The sequence below is a fragment of the Halyomorpha halys genome, unplaced genomic scaffold, assembly GCF_000696795.3.
Source record: "Halyomorpha halys isolate HHAL.00 unplaced genomic scaffold, Hhal_1.1 Scaffold808.1, whole genome shotgun sequence".
Taxonomy (NCBI): domain Eukaryota; kingdom Metazoa; phylum Arthropoda; class Insecta; order Hemiptera; family Pentatomidae; genus Halyomorpha; species Halyomorpha halys.
Genome location: NW_027111618.1, coordinates 468,718 through 479,615, shown reverse-complemented (window position 1 = coordinate 479,615; position 10,898 = coordinate 468,718). Strand labels below are relative to the sequence as shown.

The 10,898-nt window shown below is 29.6% G+C and overlaps 1 protein-coding gene across 4 annotated transcripts in view; it reads right to left on the bottom strand.

Moving 5' to 3' along the window:
• The window catches only part of LOC106686315 (cytochrome P450 4C1), a 12,025-nt gene extending 6,263 nt beyond the window's left edge, over positions 1-5,762 (bottom strand). Inside the window, exons 1-6 of one of the 4 annotated variants that reach the window (XM_014429533.2) lie at positions 5,594-5,761; positions 3,644-3,823; positions 2,596-2,702; positions 2,342-2,432; positions 1,896-2,081; positions 776-845 (exon numbers count right to left, since the gene is read on the bottom strand). In XM_014429533.2, the coding sequence (XP_014285019.1) occupies positions 776-845; positions 1,896-2,081; positions 2,342-2,432; positions 2,596-2,702; positions 3,644-3,797 (608 nt within the window). In that variant the 5' untranslated portion in view covers positions 3,798-3,823; positions 5,594-5,761. Of the gene's footprint in view, positions 1-775; positions 846-1,895; positions 2,082-2,341; positions 2,433-2,595; positions 2,703-3,643; positions 3,824-4,083; positions 4,105-4,344; positions 4,463-5,593 lie in introns of those variants that run through there. The other 3 variants (XM_067049711.1, XM_067049712.1, XM_067049713.1) reach the window with 3 other exon arrangements.
• Positions 5,763-10,898: the final 5,136 nt, after the last annotated feature.

Here is a 10,898-nt window from a genome sequence, read left to right as displayed (position 1 = left end):
AACGAAAAACGACAGGACTTTTTGAATGCCCTGGTATATTAGGTCATATCCTTAATTGAAGTATTTTAATTAAATTTTACATGTTTTAGCTTACAGGAGTAGTATGGAAAATATGTTAAGATAAAATATCTCTTCGAATATAATTCGAGATGACTACATTATTTGGTGACTGTCTTAACGTCTTAAGTTATAAGCTTATTCTAGCCAGGAACAATATAATAATGGTCACACTGACATTATTCTGTAAGTTTTTTGTTTTTGAGGCATGGATAAATCATAGGGTAAAAGCACCAATAGTTGACTCTATAAGAGAAGTTATAATCTGTATTATATTATAAGTTATAATTTTCTGTTAGTATGCTCCTATTGCTATCTTGATTGTTAAATCAAAATAATTTAAACACTAAGTAATGTACAGCCTTTGTTTTCCATGTGTTGGAAAATTAAATTTTACTCATAGATTCTTGTTTTATTAATCATAATTTATAAGTGTCAACTACTGGTACCTTTACCTTAACTTACTCGAGTGCTGAGCCTTGATTAAAACCGACAATGGAACACTCCAAAGGAACATAAATTAGTGGTTTTTCTCTCATTGATTATTAAAGTAGAAGGGTTAATTATGAAACTATGGACATAGTAGAAAAGTTAAATTTTTGTTGATAGCTTCTATATTGTAGAAACATCATAAAATTAAAAATATCATAAAAATTTACTTTTTTTGAATAATTCAAAGTTTGAAGAAATTTATACTTTGAGAAATTTAATGGCTTACTTGAATATACTGGTCGGATATACTGATTTTGGATTAGTTTGTACATTCAGCTCAGTTCCCATGGCGGTCTCTAAATAAAAAGAGAATTAGCAACAAAATATTAATATATTTAATATTATATTTAAGTGTTATGGATTGGAACGCATATTTTTCTGTTGGCTGTATCTTTCCTGAAAAAGAAAAGTTTAACAAAAAATGACAGCAGTTAGTGCCAGAAAACCTAGTTACTCTGATAATTAAATATCCTTAACAGTGTTGTTGCAGACAATATAATGCAAAGTTAATAATATCACTCAGAAGAACTCTATACAGTGTGTTCATTCATATTCTTAGTGTTAACAATGTTAAAAGGTTGGTAGGAATGAGATAGGCTATGATACAGAAGCTTTTGACATAACCTCAACACTGAAGGGAAGCAGCTGCCAGACATTGTAAAGGAAAAGGTTACACTACAGGAGAGCAGCTGCTGCCCTAGCTTGTACAAGTCTAAGGGGAATCCAGTCCTCAGAGACATCTTTGTATCTACCAGAAAGCCCAAAGAAAAACTGGCACCTTGTCTCGCCATAGGGTTGCAAACGATTGATGCCGAGAGTTGTTCCAATAGTGAATTACTTGGGCTCATCTAGAAGGGTGAATTAATATTCTTTGTCTTCTTAATCATACCTCTTCTACTTAAAGTTTGATCCATAAGTTGCATTCCTGTACCAGCTGACCACCTCTATTCCTACCCATTCATCTCTTGTTAAATTCTTCCTTGACTGCACCATCCTAAGTATTTCTTGGCCTTCCTCATGACCCTCTTTTATCAACTTTCGTTTCACATATTATTTCTTCATGAATTCTTTTTACATGCCGAAACCAACAGAGCATATTTTTTAGTATTATATTTTGAGCTGGTTTTACTCCCAGGTTAATTCTTATTTTAGTATTTCTGACCACATCCCTTTTTGTTTTTTCCTCTATCCTCCTGAGGTACCTCATTTCCATTTCTTAGATTTGGCTTCTGTGTTCTTTGTTGTGTCCATTGTTAATTAATTTTAATGATGATATAAACAATTAATTTGGCATTTATGGTAAAATATCTAACAAGGAAAATTTGTAGATGACAAATATGATTTACCTGCAATTATGTCTAAAGCACAGTTGGAAATGTATTCTGTCAAGTGGAATGACCCTTGCCCAACTTTATTCTTAAAACAGTCTATTAGAACCTTAGAGCATTTGTTAAGAATAGGAATAAACTCATCTAGGATCTTGAAATGAAAGGTTGGTGTAATCGCTTTCCTTCTTCTCTGCCATAGTTCACCTGTGGAACGGAAAAAAAATTATAAAACACAGACAACAAAGTTAACTTAAAATAATACAAGAGGCATAAATTAACACTCACCATTGAATAATTATTATCAGTAATAGTAATAAGTAAGAAATAAATAATCCAGTTCCAGAGTTCACTGGCAGAGATAGCATATAGTGTGGAATTATTATTTAGTTGATTAAAAAAGAAAAGAAAAATCTTTGCATATAGCAATAAGATATACAAATATTTCAGAAAATTTATATACATACCTGTACTCAAAAGGAGCCCACTCCCTAGCCATGGTTTTAACTCTTTATAACTATATGCTTTTGTAATTAATAATTGACTTGACAAAATCATCTAGAAAATATCAAATTAAAACATAGAATATTGAATTCCCCAAAAAGTCTGTTTGCTATATTTCAAACTTATTATTAAAATATTATTTTAGCAATGATTAATAATATTATCCTTTTATGATTTTTTTTATTTGATTATATTTTTCAATCTGATTTGTACTTGCTTGTATGTCATCAGGATCATCTAGACAAATGTGCAATTGAGGTCCAAACCAAAGACGAAATGTATTTCCATACATTTTCATTAATCTTTTCCAAAATTCTGGTGCATCTAATAAAAAAGTATTCAACTGTATAAAATTAATATTACAAAATGTATATATATATATATATACATTATGATACAAATATCTTGAAACATTAACAAAATTTTAGTTCAATGATAAACAGAATAGTTCATGTGTCAAAGATAGTCAATTATAAAGATTTTATTTTATTCAGTGAAAAGTATTTTAATTGAGTGCTTAAGGATGAAAAAACTTTAAATATTGTTCCCTGCCACGTACTTGCTTCCTAAACTACATATTAATTTCAATGGCAAATTAATTATTTAAATTAATTTTTTTATTCTACAAGTTATCAAAAAAAATAATGAATTTGATAAAAAAAGTCAACTAAGAAAAATATCATAGTGCTTTATTAGCTCAGATTTTAAGCATTGGAATTTTATTATTTTTGTTATCTACTTTAATTTTCATACAGTCTAAAACAAAAATTATGATCTCTGTTTATTCTTTCTAGAGTCCTCTGTGCTCAAGATGTTTGTTTTTAATTATTATCTCTTTTTCTAAAGGACATCTGCTTAATTCTTCTAGTCTGGTGAACTATTCTCATAGTTATTTTGGGAATATTTTACCCTCTTACTTACTCTGCTTTCATAATCCTAGATATAATTATAACGCATAAGGAGAATTAAACCTACATCATAGTGGTCTAAGTTTAGTCTAGTAAATGGTATCTCCTTTATCAGAGGAGCCATCCTTTTGCTTCTTCCAAGTGAAATTGCTCCATAATTTTTTATTGAACAATTGGTTTAGTTGTACCCAATACAATACCTCCATATATCAACTTGCAATCTTAGTCTTGTTCGGGGACCAAACCAAGCGTTTTCAAACCATGTTGTACAGTTAGGGCTATAAATTTGTATTCTGCATAACTAATTTAATATTTTATACTGCAAATTATTCAATTAATATAAATACTTATACTTACTAGGTCCCACTGCGATGAAATTGAAAATGTTGCCAACGATAGGGTAGGCCATAGGGCCTGGGATGTTGTTTCCCATCTTGCTCAATCTATTGGGGAGCAAGAGCCATATCAGAAGAACCACCAATGCAGTGAACAAAAACAGGTAAAAATCCATGCTGTGCAATGTCAACTTGCAGGTGCCTGTAAGTTGAGTTTTATTATTTACATCTTTTTGCTGCTGTCAATCTTTATTTTATTTTATAAAATAACACTTGTTAAGAACAATATGGACTTCACATGAATGTTAAAAAAAATGAGACAGGGAAGAATGGGTCAATAAAAGAAAAATTCAAAATTGAACATAAATAGACCATTATGCTGGTATACCAAAACTGATACACAATGGCCAGGAGCTGAAACCATCCTGACTTTATAAATGCATAAATAAGAAGCCTACTAACTCTGTAAAAAGAAAAAAGAAATGTTCACAAGATGGGTAGGCAAAGATTAGTAAATAACTTAAAATTATGATCATGTTCCCATTCAAAAACTAATTTATTTATATTCTTTCCCAGTACAGTACATCAAACTAGTTTTTTGAAATCAATATCCATTTTTAACTATATTTTCAAACTAAGATTCTTATATCTACATATCACTGACTACAGTGCCATCAATCCCAGTTTTCCAAAGACAGCCTCCTATTTTTTCCTACCACCTACCTTAAACCTACTCTCCTTAGCAAAAATGACACTAAGGTGTAGAGATTTGGCCACGCCCCTTGAAGGCAACTTTACGTTGAAATTAATGGAGATTTCGCACAACAGTGTTATTGTCTGCTTATATATTCCTTCCCCCAAGGTCTCAAGCCAATCCCCATAACGGGACGTAATCTGTCTCATATCAGGCGATTCTTCTAAATTTAGCCCAATTTTTTTACAATACTGACAACGGTACAGGATAAGTTAAACAATTTTCGATTAATGCAAAAAGTTGCCAAATAACGATTTAAAGTAACATTCCGTTTTATATAAAGCACCAAGATAATACCTATCGTATAAAATTCTATTTTTATTAGTTTTTTTTCTATGCTTTCATTTTCTTATTTTTTGGTTTATTATCATTGTAAATGCACCTCTTTAATCTCTACCGTGTTTTTTGTTTGTTTTTTAAAATAATTAGATAGGGATACAAAATTGTTTGTTTTAAATTTTTTTTATTAAATAAAAAAAATTTTTAAAAGTATATTACTCCATTGCTTTAATAAGGGCGCATCGAACAAAAAAAGGTCTCGATTTTATTTTAAATTGGACGTGTTCCCTAGACATTACCTTACTGTTTATGTGTAGACATTACCTACATTAACCAAGACTTTCTTTACTGGGGTCGTCCTAAAGTTAGTTGAGCTGTCATGAAGTAACGCTATTTCACGGTGATATCTATAGAATACGTCAAATGCAAAATAATATAACGGTTTTTAGTCAGATAGACCACTATTAAAGCAAAGCAGTGATGTTATATTTTCCTATTGATTATTTTTTGCACACTTATTTAAGATTCATTAAATAAGTTTCCTTATTTCTTAATTAGATTACTTTCTTTCCTTCTCCCTCGATCAAACTTTTTGTCCATTATCTCTTTTTTTAGAAGGTGGTACACTGCACGTGACTGACAAAACGACCTATCCCTGTAGATAAAAGAAAGTTTTATTTAAAAAATAACACATATTTTATCTCAATACACAATAACAGATCGCCTATAAGTACTTAACAAATCTTGATCTCTAAACAAATTGAAAAAAATAAATACCAAATTGGTCATTCGCGTAAAAGTTTGGTCCAAATCGTGGTCAATTTTATTTCCATCTTGTTCTTGACCAGAATAACTCCACGCTTCTGATTTATCAAATTTTAAAATATAAATTTAAGGATGGGACTTAAAACATTAGAAACATAAAGGCACGTTACTGACCTAAATTATAAATACGTCGTATATACGATCGTTGGTCGGCAGATGACGGGAGACTGAGTACAAAACCTCTTAAGTTCTCACGTCTCACTAGGAAATGCCCTTCAAAAACTGCTTCACATTTATTTACTGAGCGAAACTCCTTTCATATTACCGCATTCCAGACTTGCTTTCTGATACCATAGTTAGCGAAGTTCAACTTTATATATTCAATTTTACACTTTTATAGAATCCCCCTAAAAAAAAAACAAAAAAACAATGAGTTGATAATTAACTTTAGGAGATAATGAGGAAAACATTTTTTCTAAATTAAAAACATATTTCCGGAAATAAGAATAGTAATATAGACTTATTATTTACCGATGGAAAGCCAAAGATTTAAAAAAAAATAATATGGATCGTATAAAGTCGAAGATAGTAATGGAGACTGACGGTGAGCACATAAATAAAAGGTCTCTCCTAGAACAAGATTGACCATAAACTGGCGGGCTCATGTACATATCGTTGTTCTGTTTGTCCATTATTAGGTTCAGGAGATAAGAGAAAAAATAGTTTTTCTAGTTTGAAAACACGTTTCAGGTAATAAGAAAAAAAAATAGTTTTTCTAGTTTGAAAACAAATTTCAGGTAATAAGAGAAAAAATAGTGTTTCTAGTTTGAAAACACATTTCAGGTAATAAGAGAAAAAATACTTTTTCTAGTTTGAAAACACATTTGAGGTAATAAGAATTGTAACATAGGCTTAATTTACATTGCTGGAATACCAAATATTTAAGAAAAAATTATAATTAAAATTTAATGTAGAATGATGAAAAATGCATTAATAAAACACGAGTTTGACGTTAAACCGGAGGGTAGCGCAAGTCGATTAACTCCTTTCTTGTCACCATGGTGACGAAATAGTTTTTTAATTTAACTTAACCTACGTATGTATAATATTTGAGCCTTTCAGTTCACAGGATGTTTAACTCTATGAAAGCATTCATAGTATATTCAACATTTCATATAGTAATTTAGCATTGAAAAATGGTTTAATGCGGAACGTAAATTTTATTAAACTGTTATATTTTTATATTTATGCCTATCTGGACATACGGAGTTGAGCTTTGGGGCTCCATTAAACTGTCAAATTCCTCTCAAATCCCATCCTTACAGTCCAAAATCCTTAATGCTCCTTACTTTGTCACAAATCAGGTCATCCATCTGGACCTCAATGTCCCATATGTTGCTGATTTGGCCAGGACCAGATACCATTCCTTCCATGATAAACTTCCCAACAACCCAAATCCACTTGTTTGAACTTGGCTTCTCGTTCATTACTTAATAATCGTCCTAGGCGTCAGAAAAAAATATGGCCTCGAGATCTTCTCTAGAAATATTATTGGAGTTCTATCAATGGGTAGATTCTCCACATGTTTGTATCATGTCACTATGTCACCTACAGCAAATTTACTTGTTGTATATATTTTTATACACTTGTAAATAACAATCAATAAATTACAAAAAAAAATTATGCCATACTTTTACAATGAAAAATATTATTAAAATTACTTTTCCGATAACTATTGAACTTGGAACTTGTCAATCGATAGGTCAATGAATTGAATGGTTCATATGGAAAATTAGTCCGGGAAAGTATTGTCAAAGTGAACAATATAGAAATATTTGTACTGAAATGAGCTGATTTTTTTATTGACACGCATATATTTCGAAACGCCTCCATTTCACTAAGATACATATATCATTTCCCTGTAATATTTATGGACGTATTGCACAAATATAATAATAAACGATGTTACGAAAAAAAAATCAAAAAAATTAATATCACTTCTCGAAATAAAGATAATCATGGACTAACCCAATAGAAATAGTCAGTAAGCTATGCAGAATTATGGACTTGACAAACTTTGTATATCAGTATTTTCATTTAGAATTATTCTTATCAAGGAATAATTGAATAAATATAATGCGAAAATGAAGATCCATCGTTCATTATAAATAAATATTATGATGCTATGGGAATAATATGTATTTCTTTAGACTTTTTAGCTTCTGTACATTCAATTAGAGAATAACATTTAAAATTCATAATATAATTATTTAAAAAAAATAATTTCGCACATAATTTGAAAGGCATTATATTTCTTGGACGTAGGGAGGCTAAGGGTTTGTTTTTTATATTAAATTAACAAGTAAAATTTAATTATTAAGAAAACATACATTTTAAATTGTAATTATTGGAGAAGTTTGTCGGGGGATGCGGTCAGCAAAAAACAACATAAATAAACAAAACCATATTTATTTATTTTATGCTATTGTTTCGACCTGAGTTTCAGGTCTTCATGAGGGCTATAGAACAAAAGAGATAACAACAACATTTAGTTCTATAGCTTTTGTTCTATAGCCCCGATGAAGAAGAAATGAAGAAACTCAGGTCGAAACGTCGGCATAAAATAAATAAATATGGTTTTGTTTATTTATGTTGTTCTTTGCTGACCGAATCCCCCCCCCCAACAAACTTCTCCAATCATTAATCTACGGTCAACTATCTACACCTCATTTTAAATTGTAAATGTGGATGGATCTAAATATATAAAATTTCTTTCAAACATAGCTTATTTATTTCAATAGAATAAATTGTTATTTAATAGTGAATAATAAATGAATTTTATTCTCTTTTTGTTCTATTTGTAAATACATCGAAACCGGGAACCCAAGCCAGATCCATATGAAAACTTTCTGTATGAATCTTACTTCCATATTATCGACGAACCAATCTAGTAGGTTTTCAACCTCTCTCTCCCATCCACATGATCTTTCCTAATCTATGAGCTCTAGTAGTTCAATTTTTGCTTTTATTACATCTGAAACTGTAAGACAAAACATACAACTAAATTTTAATTATGATGTTTGTGTTGTTGACCGTGGGTGTATTAGAAAATGGCCGGGGGTGCAGTGAGTGAAGATAAGAAATAATTAAAAATATTTTATTAATGCCAACGCTTAGGCCAGAATTTCAGGAATTCATCCTAAATACAGAAATATATGAAATTTATTATAATAAATAATGTCTAAAGAAGTTCTGTCCGAAATTTTGGCACTAATAAAAAAGTTTTACTTATTAGTGTTCTCCATTGAGGTGGTGACCTCGACTATATTATCGTAAGTTTTAATTAATTTTTACTTTAACTTAACTCTTTATGGAATATATGGTAAGGGAAAATATTACGCGCCAACATTATAAGTGCAATATTTCGAATTCGAGTTTCCGACGGAATGCACGTTTTGAGGTCTCTGGAGTCCAAATAATTAAGTCTCGCAAAATGATCTGTGTGTTTTTTAACAGTCTGGCTAAAAAATGAAAATGCATATGAAACTGAACTTGCATATTTAAGGTGGGTATACGCGGATCTTAGTATATCATTTTATTATCATTCACCCACTGTATCATATATTTTATTTTCTTTCATATTATTCAATATGCTGACTCACGTTGTTTTTCAATATTTTATAAATCACTTATGAAGTGTCAATGGTAAGCCTTTGGTAGATCTTTCCTCATCCGTTCCTCCTCTTTATGGAATTCTATTCCCTCCTTCATTCGTAGTTCTAATACCCTTCCAACCTTCAAATCCCGTATCTTCGACCACCTTCTGTCCACCAAATTCCAGAAGAATAACAATTGAAAGTTTCAATCAAGGTTTATATATTTTTTGTTCTTAATGTTTCAGATTTTCGTTTATTCTTGTAAATGTATATATTAGCAGAAATTATACCTTTCCATTTATTATTTTTAGTTTAATTATATTTGATTTTATCATTTTTGTTTTCTATTATTTATAATCAGAAGTGTTTGTCATCTTATGTTTTATGATATCGCATATGGTTTTACTTGATTTGTTCTATTCTTATTTCATATGTTCTTTTAATTATTATTGTTCAATTTTATCTTTTCAAATTCATTATTTTATTATATTTTATGTCATTTTTATTTTGTATTCACTATAAGGCTCTAAGCCTTATTTTGACGTCTGTATATTATTCTAAACGGATCAATCCCAGAATAAATAAAGAATATTATTATTATTAACATATCTTCTTACCTATATAATGTTATTTCATCTCATATTGTTTTCAATTTAATACTATCTAATTCCATAGTTATTAATCAACTATTTTATATTTTCAATTCATTGTTATGCATATTTCCAAATTTGTTAGTCTATTATTTATTTTTATTTTTATGTTTCTCTGAATGATGGTTGTTATCTCTTTTGTTTTATAGCCCTGATGAAGACCTGAAAATCAGGTCGAAACGTCGGCACGAATAAATTTTTTTTTTTTCTGACCTCACCCCCCGACCATCTCTACTTATCTTTAATTTTGTTAATTTGAAATAACTAACCATTTAATTTTTTTATTAGTAATATAAGAAGAAAAATAAACTTTGTAAGAACTTGATAATTAACATACGGATATTCTTCTTTGAAAACACTATTTCTGGAAATAATAGTAGTGAAATATACGTATTATATACTGTTGTAATGAAAAAGATTTAAAAACATAATATTTAGCACGGAAATTCGAAGATAATAAATAGGTAATGACGAACAAGTCTTTTATAAATTATCTGTTGCAATTACGAGTTTGACTGAGTGGGCGCATGCGCAATTTTCCCGTTTAGTCTGTAAACTGTTTTCATGTCTAAGGAGTTATTAAATAATTAGTTTTTTTATTTCACTTACCCAGTATTCAACCTTTTCAGTTGACAGGATAGCTAAATCCGTAAAATCATACTCAGTATTTTCAATATGATTCAAGGAGAATTTAGCAGGAAATAAATGTTTAAGAGCACAATGTAAATGTTAGTTAAGTGATATATTTTTATTTCTGTCATACGTTTGTAAATATATATATATATATATATGTTAAAACAAGAAATATTATTATTTCTGTTGTCTTAGAGTTTGCCAATCTGTCAACGGAAAGGCTCACTTGTTAAATTAGCATTGAGAAACATTGTCACAGTGAATAATAAAAATAAATTAAGCTTAAGCATCAGAGGTGTATGATATTAATGATGATTATAATATAAATTTTAAAAAAAATATATATATTTTTAGAATTTAGGTACATACTCATATTCGATTGTCGAATACACAGGGATTTAAAAAATGGCATCTAGAATAACAAGTTGACCTTCGGCAATCTGATTCATTATAAAAGCGAGCATTTTTCCGTGTTCTTTAAAAAAAAAAAAAAAAGGAATAAAAATAACTTTGTGTTCAGTATGTCAAGACACTGAAAAC